The sequence below is a fragment of the Atractosteus spatula genome, chromosome 22, assembly GCF_055471065.1.
Source record: "Atractosteus spatula isolate fAtrSpa1 chromosome 22, fAtrSpa1.hap1, whole genome shotgun sequence".
Lineage (NCBI taxonomy): Eukaryota > Metazoa > Chordata > Actinopteri > Semionotiformes > Lepisosteidae > Atractosteus > Atractosteus spatula.
Window position 1 is genome coordinate 10,515,182 of NC_142727.1, and position 15,005 is coordinate 10,530,186.

The 15,005-nt window shown below is 39.1% G+C and overlaps 1 protein-coding gene across 1 annotated transcript in view; it reads right to left on the reverse strand.

Annotated features, from left to right (window-relative positions):
- The window catches only part of LOC148816784 (NF-kappa-B inhibitor delta-like), a 64,872-nt gene extending 51,345 nt beyond the window's left edge, over window positions 1-13,527 (reverse strand). The window contains exons 1-2 of the mRNA XM_088939762.1: window positions 13,466-13,527; window positions 12,539-12,636 (exon numbers count right to left, since the gene is read on the reverse strand). Coding sequence (XP_088795888.1) covers window positions 12,539-12,636; window positions 13,466-13,527 — 160 coding nt within the window. The remainder of the gene's footprint in view (window positions 1-12,538; window positions 12,637-13,465) is intronic.
- Between the last annotated feature and the right edge of the window lie 1,478 nt (window positions 13,528-15,005).

Here is a 15,005-nt window from a genome sequence, read left to right on the forward strand (position 1 = left end):
AACATCTGCAAGGGAAAAAATACATCTAGAGGGTTTAAGTTTCAGGGTACGGTCTCTGTGATGTTTGAAACCACCTTCAACCACAGCCTAATCAAGTGGAATCTGCATCGATTTTTTTTTGCGTCCTCAAAACGACAGCTCCCATGGCTGGGAAAACTGATGTCTAGGCAGTGAGTAAGGCGAGAAACTTCAGCCGCTGAACCTTGTCAAGGGAGGTGAATTGTGAGCAACACCCTGATGTTTTACAAGTAGCGGGCAACACGACAGCGGATCAAACAAGAACATGGAAATCCGCATGACAGTGATTTCACTTCTGTGGTGCCCAGTCTGCTCTTTTTCAAAGCAGCAAAAGAAGAGCGAAGGCAATGTAAAATCCATCAAAAGAATTCACTTCGGCAGGCACAGGATGAAAGCAGATGACAGGCAGACAAGCACGACGCTGTTTCTTAATGAAAAATGAAGTTTTCGCATCTGTATGGCACTATTGCACATTAACGTTCAGAACTCAATAAAAGCATGCCACCCCTGCTTTATTCCAGGCTAAAATGCTTGCCACAGTAAATGAAATCTAATAATTATATTAAGTTAATTATAAACCCGCATTAAATAAAACATAAAATCTATTTTTTAAACTGGTAATCATTAATAGGTTAGGGGTTTATGAACATTTTCCCCTTCTGTTAATCTAATTTGGACTTTCGTAAATTATTAAATGGTAGTTTTGTGTGGCCTAAGGTTTGTTTTTTTGGGGGGGGCAGTCACTTTTCACTGCAGGTGATTTAGGCTACAAATCTTGGGGCTTGTCATGTTCAAAACCATGACCTGAGAAATGATGAAGAGGTTTCGAGTTAAAGGTGTGGGAAAAAAAAGTTCTGTTGGTAGGACCAGTTTAGCCTGTTCCATTCTTATTGAACCAAACAGAGCAAAGTTCTGACTTGCCTATTATTGTGTACACAAATAAATGCAAGTTTAAACATATTAATAATCTGAAATTTGGATGTCAGGAGTAGTGGATATCATTTTTTTTTCAACGATAGATTGATTCATGAAGAAATAATAGCAGACCTGGTGGTGTCAGCACTAGAGGGCGAGATGTCAGCTAAGATCAAAATCACTATCAATGATTAATGGTAATAATAATTAAATCTGCCTCCATATAAATTATCTAGTAAACTACACTCTTGTAAAGAGAAAAGGCAGTACCAAATGCTTGCGACTGCTAAAATATTCAGAAAATGGTTCTGCGATCTCACTAGAGAAAGATGTTCTGCTGGTAACTCTTTTACTGTCGTTTCTGTATTCCTCGCCCACTTTAAACAAAACAGCAAAAAGGGTACAATCATACTTCATTGAATTCTGTCCGGGATGTTTCCCTTTAGCTGTCGATTTCATGGATATCATTGAAAAAATGAACACTGGGAACTGGAAAACCTGTCCCAATGTTCATATTAATCAAAACGATAGACAACTGGGGTGATCAATAGCACATCTGAGCTTTCAGCTGGGTTCCTGGGAAATTATTTTTTTTAAAAAAACACTCCCTGGGACTCCATAATACAACACTGGATGTTATTCTAAGGCCTGGGTTGCTCATCTCAACCAAAGAAAGGGACAGAAGTACACACTCACCTTCTGCCATTAGGGCAATAATAAAACGAACATTTTGTTTGGGTTTTTCAGATTTGGTCTTGGATTTATTTTGATTCTGCATTTGTAAAAATAACCATGCTTTTAAAACATTAAGTAAAACTTTTGTTGCTTAAGAGGGACTGTTTTAAATAGAGGACATTTCTGGCTTTTCTCCTTCTGATTTGTTTCATTGCAAGCAGCAACCCAGTGAATATGAGGACTGTGTCAGTCTGCTGTGTTCTTTGTAGTGATGAAGCGAATACGGTGCCATCTTCATTGTTTTTTGTTTTCACCTTGTTGAGTTCATCCAAAACATTTGCATGCAGATTATTAAAAGAACAGCCGTTTTGTTAAAGATGACTATTCTTACCTATTCTTATTCCTATCTGGCGTTTGGCATTTCATTTCTTTATAAGGAATGACTCAGGCCTTTTCAATCCATGGGGTGAATAATTTGAGACAGTCCGTGTTTGCTTAAGCAAAAGAGCAGCCAGCATTAATAAACTCCGATTGTCTCCCAGCAGTTGCCATGCAAATTCCTTTCTATAGTATTTATCAGACCACAGATGAGGAGGGGGACAGCGAGAGCGAACAACGAAGAAAGAAAACATCGCTGTGGAAGACGTCTGCACAGAAGATGAAAAAGAATGAAACAAAGCAAAACAAAAACATCTTCTTTTTTACAATCCCTTACCGTACAATAAGTCCCTTTACTGTGTACAGCTGTCTTTACTCCAGGCATGCATGTGCCCTTTTATATGTCTTAACACAATAATCTCCAACTTTAAAATGCACACAAAGATGTAGCCATCAGTCTAAACACTCCATTACAGCCTGGATCAAACCACAAAAACCTCTCTGTGGTCATTAAGAGTTCAAAGACCTTCTTTTGTAATTTTACACTGGCCTGAACAATCATTTCCAACCATGAATTTGTCTCTCAAATCCTCGTATTCTTATTTAAATAGCAAGAGTACAAGTACTGGCAACAGTCATAGTAGGTTTCTTGTTATTAGCAATGGTCGGCCACTGTATTTTCAAAACACACAAACACACAGTGTTCATCTGAAAAGCGATAAAACTAAAGTTTCGTACATCTATGAGATTTCCCACGATTGGTTTATTTGTCTTGGAAAGGGGAACAGTTCCAAATACCTCCGCACAATACTGGAAATGTACTTATACGCACCATTAAGATTGAACATTAAAAGGTTTATTCATTAAATAAGATCCTGGAATATTGTCACTCACAAGCTAAATTTACTACAGTAGAAGCCCAAGTAAAGATATGTTAAAATCTGTATGATACATTTAAATATGTTTACAAGTCTCCTGAAGACCAAGCAAACAAACAATACATTGGTTAAAGGATAAACGCATTTTCATGAAGTGTTTTTAAGTAGAACTTCACAAGTACTGAGGAGCGCAGATCATGGATAAAGACACCAGAGGTGTTCCTTTAATGAAGTTTCACAGATGGGAGATGTCTGTTAAAAACAAATCAGGTCTTTTCCAATTAGCAGCCCATTTGCTGGTACACCTGTCTTGACAGTGAGCTAAAGAAATTAAGACTGGAAGTTTGGTAGGCTTTCTCCCCAGCGCAAGCTGTGATTTCCACACTTCAGGTTCATGGGAGAAGAGGAGCAGTCTAGTGTCTTGCCGCGCATGAGCACAGTTTTTGATTTTGTTCGTTACCGCTATGTGTAAGATGGTGGTACAGTAGGTTCAGACATCATGGAGGATCTTGTCAGTACTGCAGTCCTCAGAATAATGGGAAATGACCTGTGAGCTGACCGATATAAGGAAGACAGCTGGTCAGGGGAAGATTTAAAAACAGGAAGTGCAGATTTCCTGTTGTCCAATGGCATCTGTTGTCCAGGCGAGACTGCATGACACCCTGTAATGTACAGTACTTCACCAGAATAAGGAAGGAAGTGACCAATGAACTGGCTTAGGTACATTGCTTTGTGAGTGTTGAAGTTAAAAACAACATTTTCTGTCATATTGCCTGGCTATTCCTAGAAAGGATACTTGCTGAAGAGTTCAGCTGGAGCTTCAGAGAAGACAGTGATGTTTTGTTTTCTTTGCTCTGCATAAATAATGAGCACTGTTTTTATAACTTATTGCCTTCTCCAAGTGGTTGGTGCTCCAGACCTGCCTAAAAATAATGTTTCATACATTGATGATATTTCCCATGACTGGTTTATTTGTTATGAGTGGAGTGGTTCCTTTAACATCTGCATAAAACAGGAAACAAGACGTTTGCTACCCCAAGCACAAGTAGTACAGTAGAGCAACAACATTTACCAAAAGCAACTTTTAAGACAAATGATAATAATAATTGCTTACACTTATATAGCGCTTTTCTGGACACTCCACTCAAAGCGCTTTACAGATAATGGTGATCCCCTCCACCACCACCAGTGTGCAGCCCACCTGGAAGATGCGACGGCAGCCATATTGCGCCAGAACGCTCACCACACACCAGCTATCAGGGGGGAGGAGAGCAGAGTAATGAAGCCAATTCATAGATGGGGATTATTAGGAGGCCATGATTGGTAAGGGCCAATACATATACAGTACATATACATAATGAGATAACTAATGCACTGTCACCTTTCATGGAACTTGGCTCTGTAAGTCAAGAATAATTTAAAAAGCAGCAGACAATTTCAGGATTTGGTCTTCTAGAGTCTGCGTGAAAGATTATCTAAGCATTCATATAAATAGATGATTCATGTAGGTGCCATGGTCTCTTGAACAAATTAGAATGACAAATTAGAATGTGTTGTCTAAACTTCAGGAAACACACTTTGCCCTTGTTGCAGAACATTGGATCACTATTCAAAAACACCTGTGGTCACTGTGAGCAACAGTGAAAATCCAACATTTATAAGACTCATTCCAGTTTCCCCTCCCTGGAGGTGTAGAATTCAACCTATACATGAGCCTGTGATTACAGCATCTTGTCCAGCTTATATCCCAGTTCTTCATGTTCTCTTGAAACACTTTCTTGGGACTTCCACCTATAGAAATCAAATGTGACATTGTCCAGTTCCTGTGTAAATGATGATATTAACTCCTTACACTTATATCTCTTATGTATTATTATTTCTTGATTCCAAGATCATGTTTCAAGAGAACGTGAAGAACTGAGATATGACCTAGCCGCGATGCTGTGATCACAGGCGCATGTGTTCAGTGTCAAGCTGTCACTGTCAAGTTCAGTGTCAAGTTGTCACATCTCCTTTGCTCAGCATGTCAGCATAAAAGGACCGCACCAGGTTTTACACTGCTTTCTGCTTTACTGAATTCTAGAATTCTCATCTAGAAGTCATTGTCTTTCATTGATTCTCTCCTGTTTGCTTTCAAAGCAGTAATAATATTAATAATAAATCACACAAAAAAAGGCAAATTCGGTACAGTTTCAGAATCTTTTCGATTTCTATTTCGCCGATAAGACGGCTTTTCCAGAAGTTGTCTCCTCTATGGCTAATCGGTTTAAGTCTCGGCTGATTCATTTCCTTATCCTAGACAAACCAGTTTAACTGCCAGCATACACATCTTTTGGTGTTTTGTCAAAATCCTTAGGAGAGATTAAATAATAACACATTTCTTGCGAAAATCAGAATATGTTGAGAAAACATTGAGACGTGTTTTTGTTTTCCTCGGTTGAGTATTTTTGGTGCCAAGATTTTATCTTACTTCATTCCTGTGAGACTTATGGCTCCTTTGCATTAGGCAAGAGCTTCTTGCCGTAAGGAAAATGGTCAGTAACTCAAAGGGAAGAAGGGAGAAAAAAAACTGGTACTGTGGTGTTCCTAATTGTCATTGCAAACAGACAGAAAACCCAGCCTGAATAACTTCAAAAAAGTTCATATTTAGAAGAAAAACTGCGAACAATTTGGAGATGAGTATAAAAGGTTTTCAGTTAACACTAAACTGCAGATAGTTAATTCACGGGTCATGCACAGTCATTGTTAGGCAAAAAAGCATAAAAAGAGATTTTATTATCTGAACATGTTATAGTCTTTTATATTTAATCAAAACAAATGATCTTAATTTTTAATAAAACAGACTTTCATACTAAATGTATAGATTGAGTACCATCCTCTCATAAAGTAATGGAATACCTTACATTATACACATACCAGATACAGATTAAGTTTACATGCTCTGGAGAAGATATTGCCCATTAGTCTTCTTGAGCACTGCTCAGTCTGGCTGCACGCTTTCAATTGTAAAATACCACAGTCTTCTGCAGGGAAGATGCAATTGTGAAAATCAGATATTTAATATTAATAAAATATTTTTTTTAAAAATCGTTTGATAACTAGAACTGCAAATAATAAAGGACAACTACTACTTAAAAAGGCTGTGAAACTTTAATGTCCTGCATTTGATTATAAAAATATGCAGACGTGGGTTGACTTGGGCATGGATTAAGGACAGCACTCAAGTGAGACAGGGAAAAAAGCCTTACAGTTACTCTAACAGCATCAGTTACTGTTAACAGCTGAACGCAGACAGTGTTTTCTAAACGGTCTTTTTCTAATTCACGCACTTGAAAGGATTGCCAGTAGGTTCAATCTTTTCTGTACAGTGGAATAACAGTCATTTTCCTCCCTTTCCTTTCAAATTCTTGTGTATGTTCCATATTCCAGATAAAGCAGCTTTGTTCTTTTTTTTTTTGCTCTGGACATTGTCTGCAATTATAAATAAATACTCTTCATGTAGTGACCCTGCTCCTCATCCTCCAAAACCTGCCTACAATGGTTCAGAACTTTATATCTTGTAACGGGAATAAATGGTGAGAACATGTTTGCACAAAAGGAAATGATGTTCAGTGTTTTCTAATTAATTGATTAGCCATGTCACTATCGACAAGCCTGGAGGAGGAACAAATGAAAGCAGAGAAGCATCCAGGTAACATCTTATAACACCTGTGAATCAAAGGTGAGAGTTCCTATGGTAGTGACATTATGAACCTTAAAAATGATTCAGTGTTCACTACATCTCTTTTAACTCCAGATCTCTTGTTTAAAGGTGGACCAGCGGTCAAGTCAAAATGCTGAATTTGCACATAAGTTACAGCAACAACATGGTAAGAGCTTGCTTATTACTTCCCTGAATGGTAGTTTACACTTTGCCAAAATGTGTTACTGCTAAACTGTGTCTTCAATCTCCCAGGTGCTGGGGGACTCCCCAAACGCTTTTCAATCATGAGGATCATTAACATATTCGTTTGTTTAAGCAACACTTTTGGATCCAACCTATATAGCATGCCAGCCTCCCTGAGTTAGAATGATTGTTGGGGTCCAAGAAACCCTGTGAGAGAAGGAGAGATTCCATTCAGCTGTCCTTAAATTAAACTTGGATCCTACCACGTCTCAGAAAAAATTGCAGTGGCACTGCAACAAAATACATCAGGATAATCTGAAACCTTTGCTATCTCATTTAAGTGTCTTCTGTGATCCACTATGAGGATCCACTGATCTAATCACTAAAACATCCCTTGTCAAGGTAGCTAGCACTATGGCGATGGCTTCTGAATCCAGGTCACTTACAGTAAAATCCCGTTTTTGCTGAATTAAACTGAATTGCATCTTTTTTGATACTGTCAATCTCAGCATCCAACTGGATCACATGAAAAATGATCTAGGGACTGCAGAGAGTTCCCTTTGCTGGTGTGATTCCTATTTAACAGCCAGGAGACAAGTCTTGACTATTTTAAGACTGATGTTAATGCAGGGTGTCCCACAGGGTTCTGTACTAAGACCTAAGACCAGACTAAGACCTGTATTTACATGTAGCCTCAATTGCTTAGATTATTCACCATCGCTGACTCTGTTTCACCATTATGCTAACATTTAGATCAATAGGCTGACCAAATTGGATAGTACTGCTGCAGCTGGTTGCTATTTAGTCAAGTCTGTCTGCTTTTAAGATACAGACATAACCAAACTTTCTAAGCCAAACAGGGACAAATCTGATGTTCTGTTTATAGGCTCCCAACATCAGCATGACAATGACTTCATTTTTGGTTATGGTGCCAGAACCACAGCTTTGATGGAAGTTAGAAACCACGGTGTCAGATCTGACACTGTTTTTCATCTGCAGCTCATGTTAACCAAATCAAAATGACCTCTTTCTCCCTCCTGTGTTAGTCTGCCTCATGCTGAAATATTGATACATGCCTTTATCTCATACAGATTACAGTACTAAAATGCTTGACTTACTGGGGTATGTTCTAAGATACCAAATAGGCTTTCGTATATCCCGAGTTCTTTTTCAACTTTAAGAAATTAAATAGACTCTGGATTATTGTAGTAGTTTGCTGCATGTGTATAGATTACCTCTTTAACCTTAGATCTGTCAATTCTTGTCGTCTTATTCAGATGAAGAGCAGGGTCCCGTCTTTTCAGTAAAGTTTTGATGTGTAACGCATAAGTCATACTCCTGATTAATCGTTTAAACTCTTTGAGATTTTAAGGCGTTCATAAGTGAAATTGTATTTCTTCTTATCGTCAACCCTTTGATGATTAAACACTGTTCTTCGTACCAAGTAGGCACTAGAGTCCATGTTAGCCCATTCACAATTTCTACTGACGCATTCATGTATATTAATTTCATTCTCTACTTTATTTTCCAGGAATACATTAGTACAGGGCCTCTTTGATTTTCGTGAAACTGAACATGTCAGCTCTCCAGGTTGATGAAAGATAAACTTAATGATGTTTCTAAAATGAAGCACACGTGGCAAGCCCAATTATTTCCAACAACAGAAAGAATCATTCATGACAAAAACTTTGTTTTGCAATGCATGGCAGAGAACAGGAAAATGGAGGAGCAATTTACTACTCGGGACACAGAACACGGTCATGGGAGGTTATCATCTGAAAGCAGCAATGTCTCAACAATCAGGGAACAGAAGGCATAAGGCAGAATTCCACCCTTAACGATACTGCATCACAGGGCACACACACACAAACACACAAGGACAATTTAAAGGCATCAGTAAACCCGGCGAGCTAGAGTGCAGTGAGGAAAAAGACGGAGCTCACACAACACGGGACATGTCATAGGAACTCCACAAGAGGGAGCCCCAATCCACAATTTACGTTATATACACCATCATCTAGTGGCAAAGGGTATCTCTCATGTGAACTTTATACAACACTGCCATCTACTGGTCTGACTACAGACAAACAATGAATAACTGTGTTGGTGGTGTGCTAATGAACGCAATTATCCATAATGTTTCAACGTTTCCTCAGTATTTAAAGTTGATATTTTTCACAGGTTTCCTCTCTTACTATCCGAAGCTACTATGACAGGAGAAACTGCTCAAATTTATAAATGCCATATGAAACCACCAGTACTGGTCACAACATTTAACTAAAGTTGAATGTTTGGTTGTCGTTTGGGATGGAATTTGAATTTGCCATTGCAATACTGATTTTAATATTCAAGTTTCTAAATTCCCCTCTAGGAAAAAGAAATGAGCAGACTTTCTCCTCTTGCAAAATACCTAATAAGCCTGTCCTTTAGTGTTCCATTTGATAATGATAAAATATTAGTTTCAGGGTGAGTAGTTTCAGGCTGCCCTCTGTTTTTTTTTTTATTCTGATAGAGTCTACTGAGTTGACTAAGTTCGAATAGGCTCCTAAAGTCTACTAAAGCCATCAGAATCCAAATCTTGAGTACTTGGATTCTGAGCCCTTAAATCAGGTCTCCTTGAAGTCTTTTCTGTTCAAGACAAGAAAAAAGATTCTTTAAACCTGTGGGTGTAGGACATTCCTTTAAAGATAGAGAATCTACCTGGTTGTTTGACTTTTTTACTACTATTAGAGCATAGTACCATTTTTTTTGCCACAACGACCTGCTGGTAGCAATACATCTCCAAGTGTGTTTTGTTTCAGACAGGGCTGCATGAGCAGCTGTATACATCTTAGGGTACATGCCTAGATCAGAAAAGAGGTAGCACAGTGGCACAGTGGCACAGGGGTTACAATTGCTGTCTCACAGTGCTGGGGCTCTGGGCACTCTCCGTGTGGAGTTTGTATGTTCTCCCCAGGTTTGCATCTGGTTTTCTCCAGGTGCTCCAGTTTCCTCCCACAGTCCACTAGAAAACATACTGGTAGGTTCATTGGTTTCGGGGAAAACTGACCCTGGTGTACAGGGCTCTGGCTCCCCTGTGACCCTGGATTGGAAGAAGCAGTTGGAAAATGGATGGATGGATCAGAACAACAATAATGCAGCTGAACACTGGGTGGGGGGGCATTTTAACACTGCCTTATTCGTATCTAACTTGGCTGACTTACTTTTGAGGGTGGAATGGTGGCAACTAGCACTGCTGCCTCGCAGATCTTGGATCCTGGGCTCAATTCTGGACTGATGTGCAGAACCTGTATATTCCCCCATGTTTGCCTGGTTTTTACTGGGTGCTCCTCCCGTCTTGTCTAGGGTAACTTGTATCTCTATGGTGTCCGTGTTTGGGCCTTGTGGTGGACTGGCATTCTGTCCAGGGTAGAGACATGTCTTGTGCCTCATGCTTACGACTGGTTCTGGCTTTCCACAACCTTTACCAGCAATAAACAGCTTTCTGATCATGGATTGATAGACCTCATTTTCAAACACACGTCTTCTCAGAAATTGGCTGCTGGCTGTTAAAGTTGATGTTGAAGTCAAGGCAATCAAGAACTGGATTGCCTAAAACACCTCTAACAATATACACTGGCTATGAAAAGTATTCACTCCCCTTTTCACATTTTATTGTTACAATATGGAATCGTAATGTGGTTAATTGGGATTTTTTGTTGCTATTGATCTACACAAAAGCTCTAATTTGAGAGTGAAAACAAAATTCTTTATATCATCCATCATGCTATCCTGCTACGTGATGAAGACAAAGGAAGGTGCGATGCAAATCTGGGAAACGTTTCCAGAAGTACAGTATACTATTATAATCTTGAATACTTTTACACTTTTTAAAAAAAATCTATAAATACTGTGTAACTGTTGGCCTTAAAAAGCAAAGAATACCTATAAATAGGTCTAGTGCTTTGCTCTGATAAGGAACTTCAACACAAACAAAGCACCAGTTCAGGTGTCTCTTTACAAATCATAAAGAGTGATGTTTCGCTTGGCAAATACTTCTAGCAGTGCCTCCCTAACCACTACTGTGGTTGTTATTGTTATTGGCACGAATTATGATTGCGTACAAATTCAAGACATTCGTTTTTAAAACAACAGCAGCTATGAACAAATTCACCGTATTTGTTTTTGGGATTACAATAAACACCGACTAATTCCGGAGATTTGTTTTCAAAATGACAGCGATTGTGTACAAATCCAAGGCATTTATTTTCAGAACTGAAGCAGTTATGGACAAACTCACTGTATTTGTTTTGGGGATTAACACAGACATGGGAAAATACAGGATATTTGCGTTTGCAATTACAGCCATTGTGTACAAATTCAAGGGATGTTTTTCTTTTTTAAAATCCCTAAAAAAGAAGTAGATTTACAGATTAATGTCTTTTGGTCACATCTGTATCCAAAATATCATAAAATCTCAGTTTCTACAATGAAGTGTAATGACTTCAAGGGTAGGAGTAACTAAGTTATTGAGTTATTGAACTTACTGATTAAACAAATACAAGAAGTCCTAACTAATAATCCCTTAACAATTTGCAGGACAAAAATTAATTTGCAAAGAGATGTTTCTGTCACACACGTCTCACAGTGCAGTGCTGTCAATAAATGCAGGATCTCACGGCAGTACAACACTATTCTTCTCTCCTCTTCCTACAAATATGACATGTACAGGACTTAAACAAGAGGTCAATATACAACATGACTGGATCTGTCTTGGAAAGCTATACTTAAATACAATATTTCTAAATGTTTTTTTGGCTAGGTGGATGAATTAAGTTTTAATGAATAAACCTTGCAGGTTTTAAAGCACTAACTTTTTTAAACGGCCCTCATCTATCTTTCACATACTGTACATTTACACACTAACAACAGCTTCCAAACTGAAAGTTCACTATGAAGGTGACAGTTTCTTTCTAAATGTTTTTTTGGCTAGGTGGATGAATTAAGTTTTAATGAATAAACCTTGCAGGTTTTAAAGCACTAACTTTTTTAAACGGCCCTCATCTATCTTTCACATACTGTACATTTACACACTAACAACAGCTTCCAAACTGAAAGTTCACTATGAAGGTGACAGTTTCACAGTCCGTGCCCCTCAGTGTGAGTCACACAAGCCTCTTCTCCCTCTCTTTAGTCTGAAAAAACAAGGCAGTGAAGATCTTTGGCAAGAATGACGATTGGATAGTAAAATTCAGGCTTCCTTTTTCCTGTTCAGCGCACTGAAGATGAAGCCTCAGTTTCTACAAATGCGACACTTTGACCCCTATGGGAAATTCAGTATTGTTTCATGTAAACTGGTATCATAATAAGAATAAGGCTTTCTGCACACAGGAACTGGCATGACACTTGATGCTCTACCAATGCAAATTCATGGAACTGATAAGGCTCTGAAAGAACCAGGTCTGGGGACATTATCTTGCCTCTCCACCTTTAAAATGATTACACACTGCTAGATTAAAAAGCATGTGTGTGAGTATGAAAAATTATTTAGAGACCCTGAAATATCAACGTACAGAACAGTTTGGTTTCTCATGCAGGATTAGTCATTAGCTCCCTTGCAGGCAAAGAATATGTCAAGTGCATCCCCTAAGAAATGAATCTAAAGATTTTTACAGAATCATATAGAACATTTTATCATCTAAATATCAGTTTTCATAAGGAATAACATATGCATAAAATAGGCATGTTTCGTTAGGATTAATTTATTAACATGGGATTTGCATAAGTGGATTTGAGCTGCAGTTCTCACTGCTACTAGAGGCAGCTCGAGAGCTCATCCAAGCTGGCCGGTACAGCACAAGATGGCGGCTGTCCCAAATTCGTAAGGGATGAAGAAGGCCTGAGTTTCTGAAAATCAAACAATATGCATTAATTATGGGAAATAATTTAAAAGAACTAGCCACTTAAAGTTTATTACTTTCAGTTTCCTGTTCTTAGGTTTTCACTTGTTTAAGAGGAAACAAGGTTTTCTTTGGTGAGGGCGTGAGGACTTGAGCATTAATTCAGTGTCAGAACAAGCAGGTGTGACAGGGGTGTCATAGGCTTAATTTTCCTGTTTACTTTTGCCTCTCAAGGTGCAGAAAGTGTTGAAAAGCTCACCTCTGCAGTCTGATTCACCACAAAGAGAAGCAAAGTGTTTCCCAAGACCTTCTAAGCCAGGTAAGACATGACATTTTCTATAACAATGTGGAATTATGTTTTTATGGCCTTCCCAGGCTGGAAATTCAGGATTCTATTCTGTGGAAAACCAAAGCTCCTGTAAAATTGCAAAGCTCTTGCTAGACTGATTCTTCAGTCTGTGTGGCACAAGAGAGAGGACTCTGCGACAGCTGTCACACCACAGTAATCATTCATTTGTTTGAGGGATTTCCTTGTTGAATCTGATCTGACTTGCAAGGTCCAAGAGATGCTTTTTTGATCTATATGCAGTGTCTCCAACAGCAATTCAGATGGTTCTGTCTGAAACTAAGAGGTAAAGGTTTATTCCATGCTGAAAGTAGAAGAAAAGAAACACAAAATTTTGGCTGTGGAACCTTCTTCAGACCTATCTTTCAGAATAAACCTTTACTTGTGCCTTTGCATCTGACGCAGCTACCTACAGTACTTGAACTATAAAACTTTGGTGTTTTAATAAAGAAAAGTGTGTGTCTTCCTTATGGTCTCATGGGTGCCTTACTTCTGTGGCCGCCTCTCTGGTTGGTGCTCCAAGCCTGCCCTCTGGTGGTTGTCCAGATACATGTTAGGGGTCTTAATTAACTAACAGGGAGATAGTCTCTTTTTTCTTTTTTCTCTGCTCTGCTTTCCTCCTGAGCTCTTGGTGTCCAGGTGAGAAGCACTGCCCTCTGGTGGTAGCCTAGACACGTTTTAGTTAATTAACTAAGGTCACTAACGAGAACGAGGGGAGATAGAACAGGGATCATAGCAAGTGGCTCGGGAGGGAGCACTTAATAGTTTGATGAGCATCACACTGATGTTATCCAAGTATCATGGCCTTCTCAGTCACCAGATCTATGCCCCAACAAACAATAAAGGAACATTCTGAAACAATGGCAAAAGACAACATTTTCTACCTCCATGATCAGGGCTGATTTGAGCTGATCTGATATCTTTCCTGCAGAACTGCACAAGGTTTGGCTACAGAAAATGTTTTCAACCCCTTTCCTTGCAAAGGAGAACTAAAAAAACTTAGAACTTTAAAATATTTGCAAGGTAAAAGACATTAGCTCTTTTAGTCCACAACCATTAGTCAACCTTGTAAAGTACGTTTAATGCAGTTTCATCCCCTTACCCACCTTAAGTAATAGAGCTTCAGCAGGATTTCAGGTAACACGAAACATTTATAATCTGCAGAAAATTATGTATCTTTCCCATCTAGAGGCAGCTTGCTGGATAGCGATCACTTCAGGGGAAGCTTGGGGTGGGTGTAAAAGAGAGTTGAAGTGCCTCTACAACAGTATTAGACAATAAATATGATGATTTTCCATATGACCACGTCCTTAGAGAGTTATCTTCCACACTCTACAGTGACTAGTGTGATTGACCTGAATAAAATGTGCCCTGTGATGGACTGGTGTCCCATCCAGTGTGAGTCTTGCCTTGGACCTGTTACCTGCTGAACACAGGTCACTTTTGATTAAAGATCAACGGTTACATTAATGGCCAGCTGTGGTCCTTGAGAGATCGGGGGCATTAGCCAGTAGCTCTCAAGTCCTGTTTTGGAAGATCTCGATACTCATTAATTGAATACATCACCGTGGCCAAAACAAAATTGTTCCCAGCGCTTAGAAACTGCCAATTTTAGGTGGGGACACCTAAAATTTCTCAAGGACCAGGGTGGGCCACTCCTGGAATAAGATATAATGCCTAAAGGAGGAAGCCCCTAAAAGGTATTCTTATTGTGTCTTTGGATGGAGTTGTACTGTCTATGATATCCGTTAACTCTTGTCATGTAGCAATATACTATGTTGCGCCACTGCTGCTCATTCTCAACGCGTCTGCTAGGGTTTCTTGCTTTAACAACAGCCCAGGTCCCCCGACTCGTGTCACATTTCACCAAATTCAAACCCATTTAAAATCGCAATACTTCTTGATTCGCCAAAACCAGGTGCGGACATAACCAGACTGACTGCGGGATTAGAGTGGCTTCGTGTTTAAGTGACTCTCAGTGGTACGTTGTAGCTCCTAGCGTTCCCCTCCTCGGGTGACGCTATTAAGTG